General features: G+C 40.7%; 2 protein-coding genes across 2 annotated transcripts in view; one reads left to right on the forward strand and one right to left on the reverse strand.

Annotated features, from left to right (window-relative positions):
• The first annotated feature begins 3,374 nt into the window (after positions 1-3,374).
• Positions 3,375-7,816, forward strand: arpc5b (actin related protein 2/3 complex, subunit 5B). Its single transcript, XM_034080975.2, has 4 exons — positions 3,375-3,656; positions 4,985-5,057; positions 6,625-6,799; positions 7,215-7,816. The coding sequence occupies exons 1-4, from the start codon at positions 3,514-3,516 to the stop codon at positions 7,277-7,279; spliced, it is 456 nt and encodes a 151-aa protein (XP_033936866.1). The 5' UTR covers positions 3,375-3,513; the 3' UTR covers positions 7,280-7,816.
• A 1,901-nt stretch (positions 7,817-9,717) lies between these two features.
• hmcn1 (hemicentin 1) overlaps positions 9,718-13,518 on the reverse strand; it is a 107,524-nt gene continuing 103,723 nt past the window's right edge. The window contains exons 104-107 of the mRNA XM_034081502.1: positions 11,716-12,078; positions 11,403-11,522; positions 11,188-11,314; positions 9,718-10,886 (exon numbers count right to left, since the gene is read on the reverse strand). Of these exons, the coding sequence (XP_033937393.1) occupies positions 10,520-10,886; positions 11,188-11,314; positions 11,403-11,522; positions 11,716-12,078 (977 nt within the window). The 3' untranslated portion in view covers positions 9,718-10,519. The remainder of the gene's footprint in view (positions 10,887-11,187; positions 11,315-11,402; positions 11,523-11,715; positions 12,079-13,518) is intronic.

Here is a 13,518-nt window from a genome sequence, read left to right on the forward strand (position 1 = left end):
TTGGACTACCCATGAGGGTCTGAGTTAAATAAATAAAGCAGTGAAATGCAGTGACTCCAACCACCCACCCACATGCACACACACACACACACACACACACACACACACACACACACCACACACACACACACACACACACACACACACACACACACACACACACACACACACACACACACACACACACACACACACACACACACACACACACACACACACACACACACACACACACACACACACACACACACACACACACACACACACACACACACACACACACACACACACACACACACACACACACACAATTCTCTGTTCCAGCAGATACAACTCCTAAACATTTTACATCACAGGAGCAGTTGAGTTCATGTCCTAACAGACATCTGTCTCCTTTAGATGTCTGTCTAAAATAGTTTAGTCTCCTCTGTCTACCATTAGATGGGTGTTATGCGGGGGGGCAGTCTCTCTCATCCTGTGGGAGGACAGTATACTCAGCATCCAGTGACGGGATGCGTTGTTTAGTCTCTGCCAAACATCTTCAACCTACTTTCATTTGTACACTTAAAAACTATATATGTGCTTATATACTCTTTTCTTCCTTGTACACATGCTTTTTCTTGAAAAGGAGATCTTGTCATTTGCACCCACCTTGTTTGCCATCTGCATTGCAGCCAAAACTTACCTAAGGGGGATTCTAACTCAAGAATATAAACAAGTTTAATGAATTTCAACCTCAATAGACTATAGCATATGCATATGCGTCTAATTATTCACTCTGTAATATACCTATAAAACATCTTGAAGAAGAACAGGCTTCTACAGCCAGGTAGACCCACAATAAGAAAGACAATCATCTTGCAGCGATCAACCATGATTTATAATTGCCAGCTGTTGCAGCGAAACTGTAGCTGTATTCAGCTTGTAAATCTGTATGCTTGTCAATGTGGCAAAATGTTTTAGACACCTACTGCTGGAAGAAACTACAGAAGAAGAGGTTTTGATTCATGTCTTCCAAATTGAATCAGTCACTGCAACTGTGCTATATGCATTCACAAAACTTAACTGCTGTGAAGTCAAAAACAAAGTCAAGGCTTACGCCAAAAATGTCAAGCAGTTGTGTTACAGTTTTTCTCGATTATACAAAAAGCACAATTATTTTAACTGACACTCAAAGAGCAAAACATCGGCTCAAATCTCCAAAACTCTAAACACGTTTTCAGCTTTTCACACAATTTGCAAATCAACATGGCACTTTTTGCAAACCACTGCACACACGTTTCTCCACGTAAGACACAGCCATCTGACATAAAGTCACGTGTTAGCTGGTTTAAAACACTGATATTCAAAAGGCCTCACACATGGACCAATGATCAAGAAACACGTTCCACCTGACCAAACACCTGATAGCATAATTGTTGGCTCATCAATCAGGATGTTAGCACTATGAAAAGACCACAGGTGAGAACTTTCTTACAGCAACAATGGAAGCCAACATGGAAGCAAGAGCAAGAGCAAGAGCAAGAGCAAGAGCAAGAGCAAGAGCAAGAGCAAGAGCAAGAGCAAGAGGAAGAGGTGGGGTGAGAGTGAGAGGAGGAAGAATGAGAGGAGGTAGAGCTGGAGGGAGAGGACGTGGACAAAGAAGAATACTCTCTAATGAAATGAAATGTTATCAACCATGGTTTGACGATGAGAGAGGCTGGACGGAGGGTTCAGCCTAAGCTGATTTACTGTCACCTCTGTAATCCGGACACTTAGATTTGAAAACAGGTTAGTTACCAGTTTGTAGCTCTGCATAATTCATGATATATCAGTGCTTATATCTGTTGTGTGAAACATATTTACTTAATTACTTTAATTTAATTGTTGGCATGTTGCATATAACTGTACAAAAATCCTGCACAATGTACTGTGGTAAACTTACTTTTATGCAACACAGACACTGACCAACCACTATATCTTTGTTGTTTATCTGAAGGACTGATAAACAAAGAGGTGCAGGTGGAAGGCTAAGGATTTCCAATGAGGCACAGTAGCAGCAGTTACACACTGGGTTTTGGCAAACAATGCCATCCCACTTAGAGAGATCCAAAGCATAGTAACTATGTGCTGAGATGCATGTTGCACAATGTTATTTTTGAATAAAATGTGATTTCTCATTTGTATTTCTTCATTTACTGTATTTCTGTAAACTCAAGCAATCTTTCTCTGCAGAAACCTCTCTGTACAGAGCATAGCCCATAACAGATGAACGTGCTTTAGAGTATGCTCAGCAGTGTGTAGCTGGTGGTCAAACAATCTAGTATTATGAATGAAGTGTGTTATATTTGGTGCAAAAGTTTGCATTTGGAAAGTGTTTATGTAGTTTTGAGTGCAGTTCTTAATTTAGCAGGAGAAATGAGGTGTTTTGCACTTTGGGTGTGTGGTTTTGTGAATTGTGTTTAGTGTTCTGAGAAACTGAGCAATAAAAAAAAAAAAGTGTGTTAGCAATCGAGAAAAACTGTAATGTAGTGAAACACTTAAATCAGACTTTAGTTACAGGGGGGGGGGTGTCCGGTGCCTTGCTCAAGGGCACCACTGCAGGTGAACTGGGACCTCTCCGAGTAGCAGTCCACACTCCATATTTAGGTCTGTTCGGGGGCTTGAACCGGTGACCCTACAGCTCCCAGTCCAAGCCCCAACTGACTGAGGCCGGGCATAATGAGTACTTTTACTTTTGGTATATTTTGATGCCAATACGTTTGAACTTTTCATTGAGTAACATTTTGAATGCAGGGCTTTTACATGTAACAAAGTATTCCTTCGCTGTGGTACTTTTACTCATGTACAAGATCTGAGGACTTTTTCCACCTCTGATTGTAAGACATTGCTTTGAAACAAGACATTCATGTACAATCTGGATTATTAAAAGCAGCCTGGTTAAACCTTTTGGCATCATGCCTAAAGTCGGTGGAAATGGGTGCACTCTCTTTGAATAACAGGACTTGGTTGCATGTTACATGACAATAAGTTCAATTTACGTCTTGGTTGGATAGAGAAGATTTTTATTTGCCAATGTTTCTCTGTTATTGAATTGTACAGCTCTTCCATTGATAACAAATATGTTTTTATATTCAAGTTCCTTTACCTTTACCACACTTGATTTGTTTTTCTTTTGACATTTTATTTGTATGCATCAAAACACCAAAGCATTTCTTTGTGGGCGAAAACCTCCTCGGCAATGATGGTTGTGCATGAGGCAATGCATGCATTTAAACTGGAAGTCTAATGTTTCGTCGCTCTCTAGTGGCAACAACTGGTAACTACAGACAACTACTTGCAGTTTCACATTGTGTCCACTATGGGGCGATGTCGTGAACGCGGAAGCAAAACCCACCCAGAGGAAACAGGAGGAAATCAGGAAGCTGCCTGCTTGTGACAGCCGTATCAAAGAAAAGCACTGTACAAAAAAAGGCCGGACCTGGTCTTGAACTCTTGTCGATTAGAAATAGACTCCTAAAACCCTCCAACAACATGGCAAAGACCACCGGGAACGCTGCCCGCTTCAGGCGTGTGGACGTGGACGAGTACGACGAGAACAAATTTGTGGACGAGGAGGACGGAGCAGAAAACCAGCTGGGACCCGACGAGGTAGAGGTGGACTCCCTCATCAGACAATATCCTTTACATGATTAGCTAGCCTGTTAGCATCCACATACTGCTGAAGAACCCAACCACAACGGTCGGTGTTTATTTATGGCTGCTATGGTTAACTTAATGTATTCTCTGGATAGTATGTTGCCGGGTATGAAAGGGTGTTTTGCAAGTAGGCCAGTTACTGTCCAGACTTGCCTGGCAGACACATTCCAGGGATTTCTGCTCCAAGACACACCAAGCTTTATATTAACTTTTAAGCAAGTGTGCATCTGCAAACAGGTTCACAATGTAATGGTAGGCCAGGCCTATATATCCTTTTTGTCTTTAAATAGTCGAGTAACTTCATCGTGTTTTCTGCCGGTTAGCTTAGTAGGTTCAGTGTAGTAGAAGCACAATGTATTGCTCATGAGCTAAACGATCTGCTTCCTCTTTGATACAGCAGTTCCAATTATAGTGTTTCTGTAAAGTGTGAAGCCAGCGGTTTCCGTCTAATAGGCCTTATAAGGCTTGAAAGTGCAGCACTTCCTCATTGAATAAGACAGTTCCCTCCCACCTCATGCTGCAGGGCAGGAGGAAAGGCTCGCGCTCGTTACAAATCTGACAACAACAACAATAATAATAATTAAAAAAAATATATGAACATGGAAACAAATTGTACGTGCTTTTAAGTAATATAAAGTAGGGCGCACTGCTCATGCTCATACTGATTTATACCGATAGTATTTATTAAGAAGTTCACCCTTTTTTCTACTAGCTGATGAAAGAAACACTGCAAAGAGGGGATTTTATGCTAACACTATTTTAACTTGTGTCTATCTCAAGAGTACTGATTATTCTCATCTGATCCTTTAACCATGCCTTTATTTTCTTCCATAACAAGGACTTTAGATTGTCTATCAATTGCATTTGGGTTGCACTTTTAAGGACTCTCTTCAAAGTCAGTTTGGACAGGTGAAACAATATCTAGAGCTTAGCAATAGCAGTTTCAACATAATAATGGACATGTGAGCCTATATTTTACATTTGAATTGTAAAACGGCACATTTTAATTACGGGTAAACTTGATGTGTTTTCTATTATGCATGCAAACACCCACCTAAAGATCTCAAACAACTGATTCTGCAGACATTAATGACACAGAAATGGAGAGATAAACCAAATAGGTTTTTATATATATATATATATTTATGAATTCATTCATAAGTGGCGACATATCTCAGGTAGCTGGAAGGATCTGTTGTTCTAAAAATAAACAAAAAAAGAGAGAGCAGCACTCTCAGGATCTTACTTTGACTACAGTTATTAGACCGCCAGCTGTTTTGCATTGCATCCTTAAGCCTCCCTGCACAGGCAATCTGATGGAGGCTCTACAAGCAGTCCTGAAGAACCCACCGATCAACACGAAGAACCAAAACGTCAAGGTGGGTCTGGTTCTCCTGGTTAATAAGAGTATTTATCACAGTCCTGTTTTTCTATAGAATCACTTTGTGGACTCTATGCTAATGAAATGAGAGGTTTGTTGGACATAAACAGTAGAACGATTTAGGCAGTATTTAAGAGTTCATGAAACAGACTAATAACGAACTACTTGGAAACTCTCCTATTCACATGCAGTGTTTCCCCTAAGATGGAGTCATAGCAGCGGTGCTAAGGCACGTGGGCTCAGCATAATGTGAGCGTGGAGCGCGTGGAATTTTTTAGTGTGTGCATGTGCGAAGTGCGCCCCGCCAATTTGTTTCTATGTGTCAGCACAAGAAAGGCTCTTGAGGCCTAGTACCAGGGCCGGTTCTAGCCAATTTGCTGCCCTAGGCGAGATTTTATATATAAAGAATAAATGAAAAATCTCTACAAAAGGCAAATACACTACAAAAACAGAAACTTATTGACATAGGTCATATACTTCAAAATAGCTTCAAATGTATTCATTATTGTATGAACATGTTTGAATTGGAGGGTGGTCACATCCTCTAGGGGGGTCTGGGGGTATGCCCCCCCGGGAAGATTTGTTTGAACATTTTAAAGTAAAATGCTTCAATCTGGTGCACTTTGAGCACACAATTACTAGAGACCTGATCTAGGGGAACTCTAAAACATCCATATGAAAAAGATCGGTTTACATTTATGAACATAACCAATAACCTACCATAGCCAATAACAAATAAATGTAGCTTATTTGATTTTTGTTGTTGATTCATATCTTATTTGACCTAGTTAACTTATTTTACTTAATTTATTTATGCATATTTTTGTATCTCCAAATTTAAACGATATTTTTTGATTACTGTCCGATAGTATACATTGGAATGATTTCAAACCTGTTTTTATTTATCCTAATAATTATAAAGGAGTGCCTTGGAAATATGTGTTTACATAATTTGTGGTCAAAACGTTTGAGACCCACTGAGATAACTTAGACTAAAATTAACTTATCTAAACACTCAGAGAGTCCTTTACCTCACTGAGCCTCTCAGTCTGACAGGAGAGCTCTCCTCCACCCTGGTTGTAGAAACATCTACTTCTTATATCCGTTAGCGTTACGAGCACTAGATTCTAATAACAACAGCGCCGGTACCGGTGCTCCCTCTCCCTCGCTCGCTCTCTCGCTCCCACGCTCGCACTTTGGCTGTGAGCTGCGGGCGCCTGATAAGCCAACATCCCCAACTTTCATCACTTACAGCGCCCATCGTACAGGGCAAATGAAAAGTGTAACCGGGGTGAAAAGGGTGTTACATTTACTTAATTATGAATGTTGTTACATCAAGGCCGAAAATTTGGATGAGCGCCAACGGTCAAAAATGTTTTTTCCCTCCCAGAGCTACCAGCGCATCGCCCCCCAGATCTGGCGCCCAAGGCGACCGCCTGTTAATACCAAAATGTTGGGTACTGGCTGGCACCCCCTAGCAGCGGCGTGCATATTTCAGCAGCGGCGCTGCGCCGCCACTATTTGTATATAGGGGAAACACTGACATGTATCTTCTTTTCTCTCAGGAACGTGCAGAGGGTTTGGTGCTGAAGGTGCTCAGCGCCTTTAAGAGCAGTGACATTGAAAAAGGGGTGCAGTCCCTCGACAAAAATGGCGTCGACCTGCTGATGAAATACATCTACAAAGGCTTCGAGAGGCCGTCAGAAAACAGCAGCGCGGTCCTGCTGCAGTGGCATGAAAAAGGTCAATATTTGCACTTCATTATCTGGCATAATCATACGGTGACACATTTTTGAGTTATGCATTCTATATACTGGCTGGATAGAGGAGAAGTGAATGTTAGATTAACACGGAAGATTGACATTTACAGGAAATGTCCTCCAGCGATGTTCAAAGTCTTGTGATGTTGTTTTCTCTGTGTTAGTAATGTACTCAATGAAAAGTGATATTAGCTTGGAAATTGTGATATATTATGGTAATCAACAATTGTAACTGAATGAATGTATCTTAACAGGATCATGTATGGCGTCATAGCGGGAAAGTAAAATACATTAATTAAATGTGGTCACAACTCTGCATACAGTATGAGCTACCAGAGTTTAACAGAGACTTAGTTTCAGTATTAAAAACCTGATCATATTTTCTCTGCGTCTCCAGGCTCTGGCAGCTGGAGGAGTCGGCAGCATCGTGCGGGTACTAACAGCGAGGAAAACGGTCTAAAAGAAGAGGATCAGTTCCATCTCAATAACACATATAGGATATTATTGATGTCGTCTAACAGATGGCACAGGGACTAAAATGAAAAACTATTCTTTAACCCAATGCGATCCCGCTAGACAAACAAATCAAATCTGCATCACATTGTGTTAAAGAAACATGTTTTTATTTTGTATTCCCATTCATGATCACAGCCCAGTCAACACAGGGTGCTACAGAGAACCTTACATGTGTACTGCTTCCTAGATGTCCTTACTGTATTCCCCTTTGTCTTCATGTCATTCCTATGCAGTCTGTAGATATTCTGCTGTACACACAGCGGTTCCCAACCGAGGGGAGATAACAAAGAATATTCCTGGATTTGATTCTAACTCAGAATAATTCTACCTCTCTTATCAGTCTAATCTAAGTAAAAGAGGTTGGGAGCCACTGCTGTACAGTACTTTATCTACACACTCATACAAACAGACACGATTGTGCTCACTCACAGGCATGACTCAGCAATATTTCCTCCATTCAAACCCACACAGGGTTTTCAGCTTTGCTCTCTAGGGAAAACTCAGTATTTGTTTTCCATCTTCTCTTCACTAGAGATTTTCTGAGGGTGTAAAAGCCAGAGTCTCTGTTAGTAAATCCTCTCATTGCCTCTCCCTGTCACACTTTAGCTGTGGGAGGCTCTTGAAAAGCGCAGTCACAGATGGAGGATGGTGGATTTGCACCCGGGGGTTGCCATTTCCCCCCCCCGTAGAGCGGGAGGGAAGGGTGGGGGTTGGTGTCATCCATCCATCCTTTCACGCTGCCTGCTGCCCCAGTTAAGGATTATTACCCACGATGCATCTCCACCACCACTCTTATTAATCCTATTTTGCTATTCCTCACATCCCTCGTGTGTCTGACCCTCTCATGCACCCTCTGTCACTGAGCAGGGCATTATGGGGCTTTTTCTGTACTCTTTGAGAAAAAAAATAACATGTCACCATTAGAGTCCTTTTTCATATTGTTTTATTTTGGTATTTAACAGAAAAACAATATCTAAGATAAAACATTTTCCGCTTGGTTTGTTATTGCTTTAAAGTTGGGTTTTGACCACAGCTTAAAAGGTTTGAATATATCAGGGTGTAGGAGAGACTTAAATACAAATAATTAATGTTAAAAAGGTATTTTTTGCATGATCCCAATCTTGAGTTTTGAGTATTCTGTCAAGCATTTCATACCTATCTTTTCTAGATGGGAGGTTTTTGTATTGAATCTGGGTTTGAATCTATGCTTGTTCATTCGAACAATTCCTCCACGCGTGGTATAGCAGTAGGGAGTTACTACCATGTATGCTTCTTTTTTTTTTTTTAATGAGGAAAACTGGAAATGTTGAAGCTTGATCTGCCTTATCGGGTAGATAACGTCTGTTGCCAAATGATCTGTTTTGCTTTCATGGTAATACTGTAGCTTATAGTGATGATTTTGTTGCCCTTATGTATTGGAGATTTTTTTTTTTAGACAAAGTGGTGGAGTTCTACGAATAAACAGTATACATTTAACATGCAAGCAAAGTGTTTTATGGTTGGAAAGATTTGCCATTTTGAAAAAATGATGTAGTGATCAGGGGAATTTCGACCCAGCATAATGTTTTGTTTCTGCTCATTTTCAATAGCTTTTTCTAAAAGACGCATACATTTGTGTTTTCTCACGAGTTATCAAGAGTTGATATTTAGACATGGGTTTTCATGTTTAAATACGGTCATCAGTGATGAAGCATCCAGGCACTAGATTCCTCTTCCTCTTGCAGGAAAGTCTAGTTTTACATGAAAACAAAAAACAGCCTGATATTTTCATGTAATCTGAGATGCTCTTCCAGCTGAGGGAGCATACCACACTGATGTACAGTCTGCCTTACTCTATATTACTTTTTTTATGTTAATGCTTTTTTGACAAAAATAAAAAAGGTATGAATGCAAATCATAAGTTTGTCTTGACTTTGTTTTACATCCACATTCATTTATCAATGCTAGAATCTAAATGTTGGAGGTGAAGGAGAGCACTTACCTGGCTCTTAGTGTATGCTGTCCAGCAGATATTTGTTCACATTTCACAGATTTCCCATTATTTTATCCTCGTTTTTTTTTATAAATGAATTAGTATTATCTAAACACTGTTGTAAATGTAACTTATCTGCTACTGAAGTTACTGTGACCTTCAAACTAAATACAATTATATATTTTTTAAATTACGATGAGATTGTTTTCTGCAGAAAACAAATAAACAATATGGCAGACAGAGTAATCCTTGTCTCTGCTTTCAGAGTGAACTTGTTGCTACTCCTAAATGTGCTCTTGTATTCTTCAGTGTTATTCTCATTAGCTTGAGTCGATGTGAAATGCTTTATAAATGATCAGGGTTTTTTATGCATCAGTGCTGGAGACATACATAACGCTTGTTTTCAGTGTATATTCATTTATTACAGTTTTATTACAAAATGGATCCAATAAGTACAGTATTGCAATACATTATGAGAAAAAAACAAAACTATTTACAAGTCGTACAAATAAAATACATCGTGATATGAACTTTTGGATTGAGCAGTTTATGGCACATTGATGATGTAGTGTAATGATAAGATAGGGTTTCTATTTACTAGACTACCTGAGGATGCAGAAGATCTAACAGTTAAGCTTTCTATCACCGAAATGAGCACCGTATCTGAAGAGTCACATTTTCACTTTGGTGATTAATGACCCAAGGGCTAAACAGACGAGGGAACTGCCCATTTGTCTAAATCAAGCACTTCCCAATAAGTTAATAGTAGGTAGATGTAAATAAAAGGCTAGCTAATATTTGTTGAGTAGGGTTGGTATCTACTATGGGAGCCACCGATGAATACTTCCGCTTTAAGGAGCAACATCTTGTTGATCTTATAAATAAATCTGAGGAGGCAGGGAAAATCACAAGGCAACATATTAAACATTTCATTGAAAAAGTCCTGACAGACTGAGGTTTTGGATTCCTGGGATTAAAGCCAATACATAGCCAGTTTCATTGTACAAGTCAACTGTTACCCTCCTGTGTCTTGTGTTGTTTCCACCTTTAATCTACTTCCTCTTGTCTTCAGGGCTGTATGCACTCACTGGCCGCTCACATTGAGAGTTTTTCAGTTTGTTTACTGATGTGGCTGCTTTTTAAAAAACACACCCACTCACTTATTTAGGATGCAATTCACCACACCTTTGTCTGACTTCATTTATAGTGCTCTCAGTAGGGGTATGCAGAGACGGCGATGTAGACGATGAAGGTTGTCTGGTACTCGATTCCTCCGTCTGCGCTGTAGGAGAGGGAGCGGACCTTCATTCGGTATGTGTGGGGCTCTCGAAGCGCCTGTGTTGTGAACAGCACTCCCTTCAGGTTCTCGTCTCGCAGGGCGAAAGGTAACGTGGCGTCCTCGTCCACCACGAGGAAGGTGGTCCTGGGGTGCATTACTCCGTCCTGCGTGTAGGCCACCAGCCTGATGAGGTCCTGGTTGGCTGCGATGCCAAAGGGAAGAGACAGCAGCTTGTACTCCAGGGCGTAAGGGCTCAGGGCACACTCCAGGTCGTTAGGAGGGCAGTTCTTCAGGCAGAACCTGGACACAACATACACAGCAGAGTTGAGTTGAGTATATTGTGCCAAAAAAATTATAATATATTTTGTCAGAAGATAGATAGAGTACTCTATTTTTTAAGGGAAACTGCAAGTGACCATCTAGGGTTTATATTTATTCATTACACTATTTATTATTGGATTTATTGATATTCTATATTATTTGGCACAATCACCATGTATAGACAAATCATAATCTTGACCAACCTGGCAGTAAACAGTTTTTAAAGAAATTGATATCTTGTGGGTTAATCCTAACTGACTGTGACTCCGTGGAGGTTTACCCTGTAGCTGGATCCCTCTGGTAGTTTGGTGGACAAGGTGTGTCTATACATTGGAAACTTCCTCTCATGTTGAAGCACATCTGGTTGGCCCCACACTGGATGTTATCCTCCAGGCACTCGTCTATATCTGTAGATACAGCAAACAGCTTATCATGATTACAGTACAAGCTATAATAAAATGAAATGATGGAGATGGAAGCAGTAGTTTTTCTCACCCTGACACGTCTTGCCGTTAGTCATAAGGCGGTAACCAGCTGGACAGAGACACCTGTGGCTCCCTGGTGTGTTCATACACTCATGCTGACAGGCATCCCTCACCTCACATTCATTGATGTCTGTCGGTGTCACACACACAAACAACCACATAATGATAGAGACAAAATTAGATAAATGCCGAATTAAGGCACATTTTTAAAGCCCACAATTAAAAAATCACAGCAAATCCTCAAGCAGCAAAGCAGAGCGTTTCTCTACAAAAAAACTTTCCTCCTCTCCCTCATCTCAACCCTGCCTGTCCTACATTGTTACCTAAGCAGGAGCCCCCCCTGGACTCAAAGCCCTGCAGACAAGCGAGGGAGCCCTGCTGCGAGGAATGAGTCTCTCTGCGGCTCCGGCTCCTTTCACGGCCCCTTGAGGTGGCGCCGTAGGAGTGGTAGCTCTGAGAGGCCATGTTGTGGTACAGTTGCTGGTGGGAGTTGTGTTCAGGAGAGGATTGTGACGCTCGGTAGCCGAATGAGTAACTTTCATAGCTGGGCAGACGCTCCAGACCGGCACAGGACTTGCCGTCCCCCAGCAGGTGGCGCCCTGGAGGGCAGGTGCACTTGAAGCTGCCCGGCGTGTTGAGGCATTGGTGGGCACAGGGCTGGGGCAGCCGCTCACACTCATTTATATCTGCCCTCAGCACAAAGAAAGACCAGCAGCAGGACAAAGTGATAGAAAAAGAGGAGAAAAAGGTGCAAAAAAAATAAAGGTGGTATTTATAAATGAAAAGAAATGAGGTGGTGCAGGCCATGAAAATAGAGATGAGATGAGGGAGATGAGAATGGGGGGAAAAAGGGGATATGTCAATTACCCCACTGTACAACAATACATGTTCATGTCCCTAAGACAGAAATGTATTGAGACTATAAAAACATTTGTCGTATTAGAATGAGAGATAGAGATAATCTCCTCTCATGTCAAATCAAAACTTTAAAGATAATAATTTTAAATGCTACTTTGAATCTAGTTAACATGTTACGAAATCCAATTCATGCCAGAGGAATTCTTCACAAAGACAGAGCTCAGCGTACAATATTAATGATGTCACGAGGGAAACAGTGAATATATGCCATTACAAAGCAACTCCAGGAAATAGCCAGATCCAGACATAAAGAGGATAGTTTGAAGATTGAAGAAGAGGGACAGGAAACAGAGGGATAGATGGAGCAGAGGTCATGGTGCTGGTCTTTTTATGGTTGATGTGTAAAAGAAGTAGACATTTATTTTCTGTTTCCCCTACCTCTGTCGTACTTTCCTACGCTTTCTCCTATCTGACAGTGTAGGTGAGCAGACGTAGCTTCAACATAGAGCAGTGTTTCTCAAACGTTTTCATACCAAGAACAACTTAACCAATAAAAAACACACACGGACCACCTAACTCCCCAGATATCCAAAAACAAAAGGCCTGCTTACAACTCCAACAGTTTATAACAAATTACAGCCTAATAATGACAGCTTAACCTTCTCTATATCAAATTCAAAATAAAAAACAGTAAAACTATGGTTGCAGTCCCAAGTTTAACATGAATTCAACATTAAACACAAGTTAATTATTTACACTGTTCCAGGTATTTAGCATTGTTTACGCACTCATTGACTGTGTGTCTCTGTTGCCACATATACTAGTCATTCTTAAACAATTTGAGAAACACTTTAAATGTATTTATTTCAAATGTGAAATGTTACCAATATACTCACGAACCACTTGGGGTCGCTCACGGACCACATTTTAAGAAGGACCTGATACCAGGCATAAAATATTTGTAAGGTATTTAATGTCATGAGTTAGTCAGTGGTTTAACCAGCAGTATATTAGAAATGTAAGCAAGCACTGACGATAATGTCCGAGCTACAGAGCAGTTATTAAAGATTTTCACCAGGAGTGAGTCACTGAAAAAAAGAGAGAAATATGCCGGCAGAAGCAAGCAAGCTTATGGGAGGTGTAAGGGAATAGCAGTGCACATTTTTCTCATATTCTTTCTTTGCTCAACATGCTGTATGGTTTGGCAAGTGGAAGTATCACCTGCCTGATCAGTGCGAATGAAACCCTTTGAATGTAATACCATTTTG

This window comes from Pseudochaenichthys georgianus, chromosome 4, assembly GCF_902827115.2.
Source record: "Pseudochaenichthys georgianus chromosome 4, fPseGeo1.2, whole genome shotgun sequence".
NCBI classification, from domain to species: domain Eukaryota; kingdom Metazoa; phylum Chordata; class Actinopteri; order Perciformes; family Channichthyidae; genus Pseudochaenichthys; species Pseudochaenichthys georgianus.